General features: G+C 40.3%; 1 protein-coding gene across 1 annotated transcript in view; it reads left to right on the forward strand.

Moving 5' to 3' along the window:
• The first annotated feature begins 4,892 nt into the window (after window positions 1-4,892).
• The window catches only part of LOC146834626 (vitellogenin-A2-like), a 46,456-nt gene continuing 35,914 nt past the window's right edge, over window positions 4,893-15,434 (forward strand). Inside the window, exons 1-10 of the mRNA XM_085602099.1 lie at window positions 4,893-4,978; window positions 5,242-5,262; window positions 5,386-5,537; window positions 7,442-7,693; window positions 9,075-9,236; window positions 9,328-9,476; window positions 10,443-10,593; window positions 12,060-12,217; window positions 12,305-12,470; window positions 14,280-14,405. Coding sequence (XP_085458225.1) covers window positions 4,939-4,978; window positions 5,242-5,262; window positions 5,386-5,537; window positions 7,442-7,693; window positions 9,075-9,236; window positions 9,328-9,476; window positions 10,443-10,593; window positions 12,060-12,217; window positions 12,305-12,470; window positions 14,280-14,405 — 1,377 coding nt within the window. The 5' untranslated portion in view covers window positions 4,893-4,938. The remainder of the gene's footprint in view (window positions 4,979-5,241; window positions 5,263-5,385; window positions 5,538-7,441; window positions 7,694-9,074; window positions 9,237-9,327; window positions 9,477-10,442; window positions 10,594-12,059; window positions 12,218-12,304; window positions 12,471-14,279; window positions 14,406-15,434) is intronic.

The raw sequence follows: 15,434 nt of genomic DNA on the forward strand, positions 1-15,434 counted from the left end.
TTAAAAGAATATTTTGCTGCTACTTGGTTTTAAAACACGTATTTGTATATAATATAATTGGTCATTTTAATTACCTATTTTGTATATGTGTAGTATGTATGTCCTGCTTTTACGGTTATATTTTTAATCAAATAAAGTATATTCTTTAAAAAAAATATAATAATAATAATGGATGTGCCTATTACGCGAATGCAATGTCAATCATCTTTTCAACCCTGGATGAACCATTAAGCAATCCTGCTGGGACAAAACCTGTGACCTGCAGACTAGATACAGATATCCACAGAAGGTGCATTAACCTAGAGAGCTAGCTTCAGCTGTTCAGCTTACCTCTTGTCATCCTGCACGTGCACGCCCATCCCGCGTCAGTCCCGGAGTTGCTGTCACAAAGCAGCACAGGTTCTGAGCACAGACTGGACAGAGAGAAGACTCACGCGGCTGTGTGTCAAAGACCAGGATGCTCAAAATAGGAGCACTCCCTAAAGTGCCACTAACACTCATGTTTGACTGATAGTGAGGCTGTTTCACCACAGTGCACCATTAAATGTGCATGTTACCCAGCCTGCATTTGACACCCCTATTTTGCTTTGTAGACATGCTTAATCATATACCCTGGCCCTGTGTACCCGTCCCAGACTTGTCTCCCAAAACACCATCTGGTGTGCTGGCGAACTAGTTCCCTGACAAAAATATTTGGCCTTTAAGCCTCATTTACAGTTGGTTGGATCTCTTGCTGTAGTACCAGAGCCAGGTAATTGAGTTAGAAACCCAGAAAATGGTGATGATACTGAAAATGCAGCTTTAAATTACAAATAACATTCAGAAACAATGTTTTATTGTATTGTTCTGCGTTTACATCTGTAATGTTAGCACACTCACCTTGCTTGTGAGAAAGGGAATGTTTTCGTGTAAACAAAAGCTATTTTCTACATTTGCACTGTGGCAATAGCTCCAAAAAGTAGCGAAATCATTATAAAGCGGCAGTAAGCCTAATATCGCATATTTAACATGTATTTTTCCATTTTAACCTTTAAAAGGGTCATTGTGCAAATAGCAAACACACGTTCAATGCATGAAATTCTTTGGCTCTTACAGACCTTCTATTAAGGGGACTTTTTTGACTTACCTTAACTTGCCAGTTGTATATGAAGTGAACCAGCCGGAGGCCCGAGGAACTTACTTCTCTGCAGCGCAGGCAGGCGAATTTGGGGAGGGGGCACAGATCATTGGTCAGATTTGCACGTCGCACTGCACGACGCATGAGTCAGACCAGTGAATGATCTGCGCCCCCTCCTAAGTCACTGCCTACATTAAGGCAGATCAGGTGCCTAAGTGCCTGGTCACGAGTGGTGGTGGCGGTGTGGTGGCAAAAGTGTACGCAGGTGTGGCCTGTGCGCACCCTGTCCCTGTGCAGTGCACATGCACAGTGCAGTAACTGGGTATGGTAACTTGGGTTGAATTTAGTAGCGCGTCTGTGACGCACACGCACTACTAAATTCAACCCAACAACTGCCCCTCTGTCTGTGCGGGTAAAAAGCACCACTGCCATTCGTGAGATGAGATAACCTCACCAATGGCAGTTGTGTTTTTGCTCCGAAGAGCAGAGGTCAGAGTGCCCTGTGCAGAGAAGAGACTGACTCTGTTTCTCTGTCATGGAGTCAGACGCAGGCCTGGCAAGACGGCCTTCTGATTTTGTTGCTGGGTGCCGACTTAAAAAAAATCGGCCCAAGTAACAAAAAAGGTCCCCTGTGAAGAAACCGGCCCCCACCCCTTCCAGCCTACCCGGGGATTGCCCGGTGCCCTGAATCACCAGTCCGGCCCTGCTTTGAACACCTGGTCTTCTCAAAAATCTCATCTTCTTTGAAGCGTTCTCTGACAGTTTTTACTTCCCTTCTGCACAGCTGAGTTGCCTTTTTCTGCACATTATCTCATTCTTTTTTTATGTACTGTTATGCTTTATTACTGATTATAGCACTTTGGTGTATGCACTATATAAATAAAATGAACATGAAATCATTCCAGCACGTGGCTTGTGCCGCTAGCATCCTACAAAGCCTCTTGTTTTTATTGACGTCACAAAGCTCCATGTAAGTGCTTGAGTTGAAAAAGTACCATCCTTTGTATTTTTTTTTGGGGGGGTGTTAGGGGAGGGGGTCAGTTATATAGCTTGAAATCGACCCTGAAGGTATCAGAGCGCTTTACATGAACACTAATTGCGTTACAGACGGACACATTAATTTTTTTAGGCACGAGGAGATTAAGGGGCATATGTACAAGGAAGTGGCGGAGTGAAGTGTTAGCCATCATGGCCTAACGCCTCACTCTTCCACTTCAGAAACGCAAGCCTGCACTATATTTACAAAGATATGGTGCAGCCCTGCATTTCCCCTGCTCTGGCGCTACACTTAGTGTAATGCCAATGCAGGCACTCTGGCACCATAGTGCAAGGGTGTCTGCGTGCAGGGGAGGATTGTTTATGTTTAGGAATGTGTTCTTTCCTGCACATTAACAATCCTAAAATGTGATTTTGTCGCTTCTATATGTGCTGCACTATGTGTGCTGCTTAGTGCAGCACTCATGGAAGTTACAAAATGTCATTTTTTTAATGGATTGTTTATGTGCAGGAAGGGTCGCCACCCTACACATAAACAATCTAAGGCGATTTGCTTTCCATGTGTGCTGCAAAAAGCAAAAATGAGGAGAAATAAAGCATTTCTCCTCGTTTCGCCAACTTAAGACCTGCTATTTCCGGGTAATAATTTTGGCGCTGTCTCGTGTTTACGCTGCCCTTGTAAATAGTGTCAGCGACAAAATCAATGGGTGTTGTGGTGGAACGCCCACCGTAACACCCACCCCTTTCATGCTAAGTATAGCGTGCCTTATTTACAAGGCAGCGCTAAGCCTTGTTAAGTGGCTTAACGCTGACTTATAACTGACTTATAAATGAGGCGAGGACCCTATCGCCACCACAACGTCACTGAAAGTGATGTTGTGATGGCAATGGGGCTTGTACATATGCCCTTAATCACAGGACGTTGAGCGTCCCTGCCGAGACTTGAACCTTGAGGCAGGATAGTACAACCTTCCTCTGAAGTGTGAGGTGGGAGGCTTTGTTTAAAGGGTGTGTGTGGTAGCTGTGACCAGTTCTTTACCTGCAGTGCAACTTGAAAAACACAAAATAACAACACACCCTTTAGGGAATCCTCCGGGATGAAAATCTTTTCCTGAGACTGGGCGCTGATACAGGGGGAGGGACGTGGATTGCTGTCCCACAGGGCACATGTTTGAATCAAGAACACTCTCTAATGTTTACGATCTCTGCCTTCTTGCAATTCAGAAACAAATTAACGAGGCATCACTTAAAAGAGGATAATTACGCTACATGATATGAACCTTCCTGTCTTAATGTGAGCAGTCTTCAAACATATTCCTGGCCTCTACTCGCTATTCAGCATTCTATTGATCCCCAGCCAGGGCATACATCTTTATGTACATACTTGCTTCTGTTGCTGATTGCTCTCTTAGCAGAATTTCTGTAATATATCTGGTTTTTCTGTATTGTATTTGAAGGCTTGGTAATGCAGTGCTTGCTGCTATTTGCTGGGAATTGTAGGGATAGTCTCAGGGACTCACATTAACAGGAACATATTTCTAAAAGAAACTTTTAGCTCAACAGCATTTTTCATCTGTTGCTCATATATAGTGGTTTAATATTACTTGTACTTTCTTGGTATTACCAAGCATGGGTAATTTTTCTAATTAGAGGTAATTTGTGGGAGTGAGACTATGCCTATTTCGGGTTGCAGAGGAATTATGTGACTTCATAGAGAAATTAAGTTAAAGAAATAATTCAATTGCAAGTCCAGGGAACTCTGATACGATTTGCACAGTTCTGCAAAGGTTTTTTTTTAATCTCTGGTAATACCTCTCATACATGCGGACACAGTCTCCCTCAATCTACTTTCCTTGCAAAGTTTAGGAACTTGCACTCTTATATGCAAGAGAATTTCTTTTTGCAGATATGTAGAATACATTTAGATGATGTATTGTGGAAAAAGCACAGTAAAATGCAGATTGCAATTTGTTGAAAACAGTTTATAGCAAGTGAATTTTGTTGTGTAAAATGTGTGCCAGCATGCTGATTGAATACTGCCCTCCTATTCTGAACTCAAACAGAGTATTAAAGAAATGTACTGACATGGCTATCTCCTTAACATATAAAGGCTGTTAATGTTAATTGTTTAAATGACACTTGTTGATGTGGTAAGGCAGTGGCTTTCCTACTGTTGCAGCAGGTATTGTCGCACCACAATTGAACAATAATGCATTATTACGGTATCAATGTTACAGATTCAAGAGCATGCAGCAATAATCTACACATATCTATTTTTTAAAAACACAAATACATTTTCTTAAAAACGTCAATGCTTTCACAAAATTCTATTAAAGTGTCAAATAAAATATGTTTAGGGAATACTGTCTACTCCGATGCCGTCATGTCGTTTACACAATGCTTTAGATTCACTATCATTTAGATGACACTTGTCTGGCCGAGTCAGAACGACCAGAGCCAGGTTATCACAACCTTTTATAGGTGTACAGGAGGGCCTGCCAAAAACCTCAAGTGAATACCATCAGCATAACCACATATGCATTTCTTTCATCATTGTGTATCAACTACATTTTACAAATCTTTGCAAAAACAAATTTAATCTATTTTAGTTTGTCCCTTCTTGTGCAAACTAACAATTATTTCAATTATTTCGACATGCCGATTTTTGGCTAAACCTTGATGTCATAGTGAATGAAAGCAAATGTTTGCCAAGCTTGATAAAAAAATTGATCCGTCTGCCAAGATAAACTGGTAGGTAGCCACACACTGCCCTTTTTCTGCTATAAAAGCAGCTGCGCCCCTGGTCACCTCCATTCACCGCCACCATGAGGGGAATCATCCTAGCCTTCCTGCTCGGCCTTGTGGGTAAGATCGTCTTCTGCTCCTTTCATTGTGAAGATTTGGGGCAGGCTAGAAAATATTTCTGATTCTTAATTTTATTTTTTGATGTTTTCAGAGGGTATTAGTACAGTTAGATTTCTTTTAGAACACTTATGGCAAAGGAGGTAGAGGGTCAAGGAAGCTAATCCTTATTCATATATTGTAAAGTGTTTTAAAATAGAGTTGATCTTTTATGAATATGGGTCTAAGCGGTTTCTTACCTTTCTGTTTGATATTCCTCCCCACAGGCAGTGAGCAGTACAACTATGGTATGTATGTTTTCTTTGGTTATAAGTGGTGTGTTCACTTGTTTCACCTCACTGCAGCTTATTATGTTGATTAATGCCAGGTGAAGTGGCCACCTAAGCTCTCATCTCTGTGTCTTCTTCCAGAACCCGTCTTCAGTGAAAGTAAGACCTATGTGTTCCAGTACGAGGCCATTATCCTGAATGGATTACCGGAGGCTGGCCTGGCCAGATCTGGAATAAAACTGAACTGCAAGGTGGAGATCAGTGGATTCGCACAGAAGGCCTATCTCCTCAAGGTAGGAATGAGCACAGTGTGAAGGGCACAGTGATGACGTGGCACAGGGGGTGCAGTGGGAGGAGACTCTCCTACAATCACAGTGTAAGCGATAAAAGTAAAACTAATGTGTAGATATAGTCAATGTTAACAGTTGAATCATTTCTCAGTTAATAGCAATTGGATATGCTAAAATTAGTTTTAATCTTGTATATTGTAAAATTGAATTGTTCCAACAGTATATCTTTACTAATGATAAAACGGCCTACTGGATCCATGGCCAAATACAAGTATAAATACTAACATAAAAGTAACATATTGGTCACAAAGCAATAATAAAGATAACTCTCTGAGATCTTTTTAAGCAGAGCAAAAGTTGGAAATGACCTAGTTTTAAGTATGTGTTAAAGGGAACATACTATCAATCAATCACGATCATTGGCAAGTAAGGTGTTTAGCAAAGAAAAGAGATGTTTCAGATGGAACTAGTCTATTTACACAGTGGATATTCTATATACTAAATTCAAAATCCAGTTTTTGACTGCTATGATACGTTTTTGCTCTGCTATGCCACCAGTGATAGTGCTTGTTTTCCTGGTGTTCCTCCACCTCACCCAGGTCACCAGAGATATATTGAAGTAGCAGAAGGGCACATAATGCTCCTCTACCTGTCGAGACTTATTCAACTTCTGTTGGATTTCCACAAACCTGAGGAAGGTGGTGAACATGGGTCATGCTCTGTTGCTCCCCAGGGAACAAATTTGCTCTCAGCCACAGGTCTGCAGCAACCAACAGCTGGCATGGGGTTATAAGCCATGCTAATGTGTCTATCACAGAACCACTGCTGGCAGTGTACCCACTCCAAAGCACAGCTTCAAGTGACGGTGGGGAAGGCAGAAATGGTTGTGGAACAGGGTTGCAGAACACCAGGTAGTATATTTTTTGTAGTTGGGTGAAGGTGAGAGGGACAACCAAAAGAGGGTTATGGTAATACATAGCAGGGCACTAGTGTTTAATTTTTTTATATTTGGGAGTGGAAACGTGGCAGTGGGGAAAGATAGCAGAAGAGTTTAGGAATGAATGGCAGGGGATCAGACATAGGTATTTATTATGTACATATAACATGGGGACAGGGGGATGAGGCAGCTAAAGCCATGTTGTGCATACCTTTTCCATGACTCCTCACCCACTGATCTATGATCTAAACAGGGGATGAGATATTCGCAGCATGCATAACATAACATTGTAGCCAGGTAATTGACTATTAAGGGGACGCGTTTCACCTTTGATTCTGAATGATATAGTAAACTACTCAGGTTTTGCTCTATTTTCTTGTTTGATTTCCTTCAGAAGCCCTTGGATAAAACCATCATAGTTACTTACAGCCATCCAGCTATAATTCTATATTGTCTGCGTTGTTGCCTTGAATGACTTTAAAACCTAATTCTGCATGCTGATGGACAGGATATTGGCCTTTCTACTTCCATAGAACATTTGAATTGTAGCAGAAGTGCTGTACAAAAATTATAATTATAAAGTAGCGCTAATTGTTAGTTAGGTACATGAATTACACTTGTGATTTGAGACACAAGGCCTAGGATGCAATACCCTGAAAGACATTGTTTATAAAAGGATAATCACAAGCTTGATTTGATCTTAAAAGTATAATCCTGAAGAAATTATGTTTCTGCATAATATTTTTTATAAAGTTATGATATACACGTGTGCTCAGGATAAACCTATCAATGGCTCTAGTATCACAAACAGAAGATCACAGTGTTATACATAGGCGAGTGCATATTTATCATTTGTGGAACATCAAACTTCTGCAGGTTCCACAAGGCACATAACTTTCCATTTATATTGTCTTCACAATACATAGTAATGCATTAGACATATCCTAAATATACCTATTTTATTTTCTAGATCACATCTCCTGAAATCAAAGAGTACAATGGTATCTGGCCCAAGGATCCTTTCACTCGCTCCTCAAAGCTGACCCAGGCTCTTGCTGCTCAACTCAGCAGACCTGTAAAGTTTGAGTACAGCAATGGACGTGTTGGAAACATGTTCGCCCCTGATGGTGTTTCTGAAACTATACTAAACATTTACAGAGGGATCGTGAACATGCTGCAGGTCACCATCAAGAAAACACAAAATGTCTATGACTTGCAAGAGGTTGGTTTCAAATAATTCGAAAACAATTGTAAACAAAACATTGCAATCCTTTAGTAACTGCATATGAAAATACTTTCTTACATACATATTTAAATGACTTGCCCACATTAATGGAGCACTCTGCAAAATTCTGTAATAGTAACTTAAAGTTTTCCACAGGTTGCCTGCCTCACAGATAAAAAAATACCATCAGCTTAGGGAAGTGGGATCTGAGAGGTACATCACCATTTGAAGTAGAGAGGGCCTTGTAAATTCAATTAGTTTCACTAAATCCTGTGTCCTTCCAAAATCATAGACAATAGCTTCGTACAATTTTACACGCCCCCATAACATTCAGTCTCTCCACCCAGACTATTGTCCATAGGCATCTGTTGAGCAATGTACTGGATTTCTTTCACATTGTTTCCATACAATTGAGTTCATACATTCAGTGGGGTGTGGTCATGGATTCATTGGGACATCCGCAAAGACCGTCCTAAAGTGTTGTTCCCCTCTTATTCCACATTGGCAGAACATGTTCTGAATCCAGACTTCTATTTCCTAACCTAGTGTGTTCCAGGTTTCGTAGTCTTTTTTTTTTTTTCTTTGATGGAACCAGTAGGATTAATGCACCAGGGAATATTAACTTCCAGCAGAAAACCAGCGGGAACTTGGCATCCTGCAGACACAGAAAAAGGTGCAAAACTATTTTTGAGTTTTGGGCTTCATATTATTAGGTGTTTCTAATCTCCAAAATGCATGACTTGGGTTGACCTGGATATACATAGACTCCAGAGTTTGAGCAACAGTCATGCTGGCTTTGCTAACCTTTTTCAATGTAAAAATTAGAGGTTTTTTTAAATAGCTCAAACGTGGTCCAAGGGCATCAGAGTACTTTTCATGAGAGCCAGACATTACACATTTTTAAGATTAAGCAATTTGCCAATAATCACATAATGTTGAGCTGACCCTGGGATTTGAACCTGGTTCTTCAGTTCCAAAGTCTAGCCTTTAGGCCATAGGTCACCTCTTGCCAGTTGATTTGTCATGTATACCTTGCATCCAGTGGTAACCAGTGCAGACTTCAGAGAATGGGTGTCATGTAATCACACATATTTGGAGCACTCACACGTCTGACAGAGACATGGTGTCATCCCTTATATCTTAGAAAATATGATTTATAGAGATCTATCTAAGTACATCCAGCTGGTAGTCAATCATAAGAACACTCTTTATTGTTTCATGGCCTGAGGATCAATAGGTTTAATCACATGATGGACCACTTGCGGCAGAAAAATGTAATTATTGGCAGATCTCACTATCTCTGAGTATGTTGCTATAGGACAAACCAATACCCAGAATGTAGCCCATCAATTTTCACTTTCTCTGCTTATTTCCATAGTCTGGAGTCACCGGGGTCTGCCACACAAGGTACGTTATCCAAGAAGACAAGAGAACTGATAGAATCATTGTTGTGAAATCCATGGACCTGAACAACTGCCAGGAAAAAGTGGAGAAGAACATCGGCATGGCCTATGTGGAGAAATGCTCTTCTTGTCAGAAGGTTTGATTATGTCACATATACTGTACTTAAATCAATACTTACTCCTAAGGCTCTTACTCTTCATGATAACTGTGTGTGCTTTTTACCACAGGTTGTAAGGAATTTAAGAAGGGCTGCAACATTTACTTATAAGATGAAGCCCAGAGATGGTGGTGCTCTAATCACTGAAGTAACTGCGCGGCAGGTGTATCAGTTTTCCCCATTCTATGAACTGTATGGTGCAGCTGTAATGGAAGCCAGGTGTGTGTATTTCATATAATCATCAGTCTCATTGTGTGCTGTTCTGTACAAGACCATCATGAAAGTAGATATCCTGTGCCCAAATGTTCATAGCAGTCTTAATGATGAATTTAGCAATTTCAACTTAATTTAGAGAATTTATTTTTCAGTTAAACACCTGCTCTATATTTTAATAACAACTTGCATAATAATGTGATTTGCTACTAAACCAGCAAAGACATGTTCCTAGTAATAGAAAGACTGAAACGTTTATACATTAAATACAAAGTATTCAATGAATAGTTTGCAGTTTAAGTCTTTCCCATTTGAGAGTCAGCTACTCACTGTCCTTCTCTTAGATGCAGTTTTGTCTCCATAATAAAACAAATAATGTTGAAAATGCTTCTTTTTCTGCTTATAAGTGAAAGGACAACTGACACTGCCATCTTTATTGCCTTCTGTTTTGAATATTGAAACAACAGATATTTATAGATGCTTTCATATGTTAACTTGTACCTAAGACATGATCATAATAAGGCAGTAGCTTTTAGGAGCTGTGAGGACTTGCAATACTCTAATTATTGTGCAATGTCACTTGCTGCTTGCCAACACACACATCAAGAGCAATGGAATTAGCTTGGTTCCTAAATGCTACCACATAGACTGGTTATACAATAGTGTATAATTCAGATGATCAGCAAACAATTCTAAAATGATCCAAGGCATAATGAGGTGAGAATGGGGTTTGACTATCTAACTTTCATAGTGAACCATCCAAAGCATTCAGCACTCGAAGGAAAATAGCATTTTGACTATTGAAGCATTTTCCTAAAGACTTGAAAATGGCCGTGTCTTAGGTCATCTGCAATTTGGCAAACTAATAGGTGGCACTAAGGAACTTCTCCCTACGTGACCTCCTTATGCAAGCTCTAGGCCTTGACAACGCAAATGGGGAGTACATACATTTTCTGTTTATCTCTCTTTCAGGCAAGTGCTCACTTTTGTGGAAACTAAAAGCAATCGAGTTAACTCTCCTCAGACTGAACTGCAGAACCGTGGGGGTCTTCAATACCAGTTTGCTTCTGAAGTTTTGCAGATGCCAATTCAATTAGTAAAGACAAGGAGTCCTGAGACACAAGTATGTACATCTCTATGCATCAGTGTGCATGTGAACCTCACATCTTCACAAATAAACACTTACTCTGGATTTCAACACAGTACTCAGCAATAAAGAAACACACAAGCATAGATTTTACTGAACAAGTCCATTAAAAGATACATTCATATATAACTGTCAATATTACTTGTACAGCCTTCAAATCATGAATGGAGTGTCAGAAACACTGGAATTGAAACCTTCGACACATACATCCCAATATATGTTCAGTAGCGAGATCTTATTTCAGTGAGCCGTTTTCCTTGCACATTCAGTCCATCTCCCCATACATGCACAGTGGAAAATACAAAAGAGTCATACATCTCTGATTTGTGCCTAGTTACCAAAGAGATCTGTTTTTTCACACTTGATACTAACATTTTAGAGGGGCCATTTGTGAATATACACATAGAATTATAGAGTATAACATCGAATACCTGGGATGTTTTTTACCGGCGGGGTTCTGAGTGTCATCCTGCTATTCACGTTATACCCATCTTATGTTATGTATGGCCCCCAAACTCATGTGCTCCTGCTTTCGACTAATTTACAGAAGCACAGAAGTAATGGGGGAGCCATGCATAACATGTCCTCTCCCTCCTGTCCCAAATGGTCAAATGTAGAAAAAAATCCCTGGCCACCTTGAGCCAAACCCTACTACCCTCTCACACCCTACCCTCCCAAAACTGTGCTAGAGCCAGTTCCTTAGGCTCTCAGGCTGACAGGCTCTCAGAGAGTCCTGTAACAGCAGTCTGGAATTCCTTTATGATGTAGAAAAAGTGGGGATCAACCCCTATATCTAATCCTCAGTCGGTCACTACACACACAAAGATCTTAACCAATGATGTATTGAAAGCGATTGATCAATAGGACCCAACACAGGCTCCATTAGCAGTCAGTCAAGCAAAGAGTTGTTCCTTTTGTGGTCTCATTTGTGGTCTCACTATTTACAGAGGTTATATGGCACAGGCTGTGCTTACATTTGGGAAACAATTCACGGATATACTTGGGAAAAAAATCTCTCATTTATTACTTTTTAAAAAGATTTCGCTAGCACCAACCAGCCCTCAAGATGTGTCAGAGTGTAGTTAGTACTGGTATAAAAGTTATGCAATAGGAGCCATACAATGATTCTGTTATTACACTGAAGGTTTTATGCCTTCTGTTTTTGCCTCTGTTTTTATTAATGATAAATGTCATCTGTTGTTTGTCACACTGATGCACGCTGCACCTCTAGAGCATCCCTCTCTGGACAATTCTAGGAAACCATAACTTACCCATCAACTAATGCAACATGGACCAATGCCCTTACAGACAGTAATAACTAATTTAGGAATTTGAATCTTGCTTTTTGGGAGATATTGTCCATTATGTTTCATTCTCTTTTTCCTGAATATTTTCTTTTTTTTTTTTTAAATGAATTCCATCGATTTTCGTTTTTGGTACAGGTCGCAGAAACGCTGCAGCATTTAGTGCAAAATAATCAACAACAGTTACATGCCGATGCTCCTGCCAAATTCTTACAGCTTGCCCAGATTCTTCGTGCTGCAAACTACGAAAATATCCAAGCCATATGGAAGCAGTTTGCAGAAAGACCTCAGTACAGGTGATTAGTTATCATAATGTCACAGTAATGACTTATAATACTGGGATTGCTTCTGTTTAACTAATGGGATATGTATGTTATATGCAGACGCTGGCTGCTGAATGCCATCCCAGCAGTGGGAACCATTGATGCACTGAAGGTTATCAAGCAGAAGATTCACAATGAGGAGCTGAGCCCCAGGGAGGCAGCCCAGGCTGTAACCCTAGCTGTCCAGTTCACTAAAGCAGATCACCAGACCTTACAAGTCGCTCAAGTGAGTCAGCTCAGATGTTTGTTATTTCATTACAAGGACATGTTCTGCATAAATCATATGAGGAGGACAATGTTGTATCACTTAAGATAAATGGGTGATAAAACACCCAAACGCCCTCACTTAATGGCTCCCCGAACTGGGGCCTGGGTCAACATATATGCAATACCATCAAATCAGTGTTACTGTAAGGATACCTCTGCTGAAGTACAAAGCAAACTACAACATTATTGTAATCAGTACCATTGACTTGGATCCTATTTACTGCATAAACACTGGAACAATAGTCAGGACACATGATTATCTAGGGGTACTCATCCACAGTTGGTTTCAAATTTACTTCCTGAGTCACCCACAACTAAAGCTATATTTTCAATCACAAGGGTAAGTTAATTTACCCACCCTCTGTGGTTCATGTGACTACCCTTCCCCAATGGGCTGCTAAACTTTGATTGTCTGTGAGGAGAGCCTGGCTCTTCTGATTTCTTGGTCAAGAGGAGAATGATTTGTAGTTTGGGACAAGGCATACTAGCAGGATAAACTGTGGGGCCATTTGAAATGGAGTGTTAAAAATCTGATTTATCTTTGTAATCATTCACTTAATCCCAGTCTGAAGATTAACTATTTTAGTGCCCAATTTGTAACACTGAAAAAACCCCAAAGATAACGGTTGGAGTCCTTGGAAAAAGTTTCAGCAACTACCAATCACTCAGGCTGCATTCCAGTTCAAGATTTTAATCCCACTATGACACTTCAGATGTACAAATCAGCCTTGGTCCTGTTCCAGTAGGAACAATAAATACCAACCTAATGCCTGGTCTGAATTTGAACACAATTGATTGCCCTTTTTACACCTTCTCAATAATGAATTGCTTCAATCCTCTGTCACAATGAGCACAGGAAACCATTAATGTGATGTGTGGAATGCTTGCAAAAAGCCTCAGCCACTGATGAGCACTAGAGTTGTATTCCAGTCCCCATGTCTTACCTTCAATGTCACTTCAGACAGAGACCAGCCTTATGCAAGTCAGCTTTGGTCCTGCTTCAGAAGGAATCGTCCAGCTTGAATTTCCAGGCCACATCCCATCTGAATGAGAACACAAGCAACCCAAACCATTTTTTCCGACACTATGCCACATCAGCTGGTGCGGGGTTGCTTCTCTCCTTGATGGCCTGTCTGGCAGTTTGGGCTGCACTGTTCCCACTGGAACAGGCTAATGATGGATTTTCATTTGACTGATGTCTGCTAGATGTTGGGTAAAAAACAATGACTGGAATGCAGACCCAAGTGATCTTCAGTACTAAAATGAATTCTAGCATCCCATCCATCAGTTTGCTGCTAGAGGCAGTTTGTAAAAAATGTCTCACTTAGGATGCAAATTATAATTTTCATTTCCTAAACAGGAATTGTATTAGAACTGCTCTGTCCATAACTCCATGCCACCAATGGCTTTTAAAACCACCTTGTCGTTGCTAATACACACCTATAATTAATTGGGCTCACCAATTCACCAATATATTCTTAGCTGCCTAGCCTCTATTCTACCAGTGTATGAGGTTCCACAAGGAGTACAAAATGTCATGTTAACCAAGTCCCCTCTTGGAAAATCAGTTGTTAAAAGGTTGTTCTCTAGAGTGCAGCCCTATATAATATAACTAGATGATGTTAGCTTTTGCAATGTGTTTGCCATCTCTTATTTTGAACCACATTTTACATAATTGCAAAAATATGAAAATATCCATAACATGAGTGGTGTATAAAATAAACATGATCTACATGCCAATGGTTTACCTCTGTCCCTAACCCTGCAGGATTTACTGAAAGTGGCGCAACATCAGAAATCCCCTGTTGTCTACAAGGCAGCGATCCTGGCATACGGGTCCATGGTGAACAAGTACTGTGGTGCACACTCTTCCTGTCCTGAGGAAGCTCTATCCGTGAGTAACTTTTCAGTATTGACCATTTTGTGTCCATTCGTACCACCTGGTAGGCACCAGTAGAAAGTGCTGAATCAAATCCAGAAATAAGCATGTTATGTCCTCATCTCCTAATAAGCACCAATACTAAAACAGTTCCTAACTCTATTTGCACACCCTCAGATAAATGTACCATGTGGAACATGGGTGTCTTTATGACAGATTACTTTTTTCCTTTTAATTTGTGGTAAAAATCAAAATCTTTAATGGATAATTATAGTTTATGTAGAGCAGTATTAACTTAGGTTCCCTACATGCAGGTGTAGGTGTTGTTGGTGGCTTTTGTGGAGAGCCCTTTTATTGAACGCACAGTTTGAAACCCACTTATTCACTGCTATGGCACTCTGGGATTCTGGGAAAGGGTAGAATGTAAGACTCAGAGGTCTTTAGAGAAGGTGGCAACATGCTGGGTATTTAAATCTATCACATAGTTTAAAGCACTGGTTCTTAGCTTAACCTGTGGTCTATGGACTCCTCGGGGCGGGTTCTACAACTACTTAGAAAATTAAATAATAAATAGAATATTTAAGTGTATATAAATAAAGAAACAAAGTGTAAACATGACAAAAAATGTGGAGGAATTTGATATAGAAGGCTACAAATTAAGTTAGTATCTTCATATTGATTCATGGGAGCCGAGCAAGTGCATCAAATGTGTTTGATAAGGGCTTGTTTCTGTATTTTTTGTGTATTGTTTTGCGGTTCAAATCATCTCAAATGGTTAGGCTGGAGTCACTGGTTTCCAATAATGACTCATTGGGGGTCCCCGGATTCCAGTAATGATTAGGTGTTGGCCCACAGAAGTCAAAAGGTTATTAACCACTAGTTTAAAGGATGCAGTTTGGCAACTCAGTGAGGTAAATGCTCACCGCTGAATTCTGAGAGCAATCTGGAGATCTTAGTACAAATCTCAAAAAGGCCAAAAAGGCCAAATCAGCTTTCCATTTTTCAGAGGTTGGCAAATTGAGAACAATTGAATTAGCTAATAGT

This window comes from Triturus cristatus, chromosome 4_2, assembly GCF_964204655.1.
Source record: "Triturus cristatus chromosome 4_2, aTriCri1.1, whole genome shotgun sequence".
NCBI classification, from domain to species: Eukaryota; Metazoa; Chordata; class Amphibia; order Caudata; family Salamandridae; genus Triturus; species Triturus cristatus.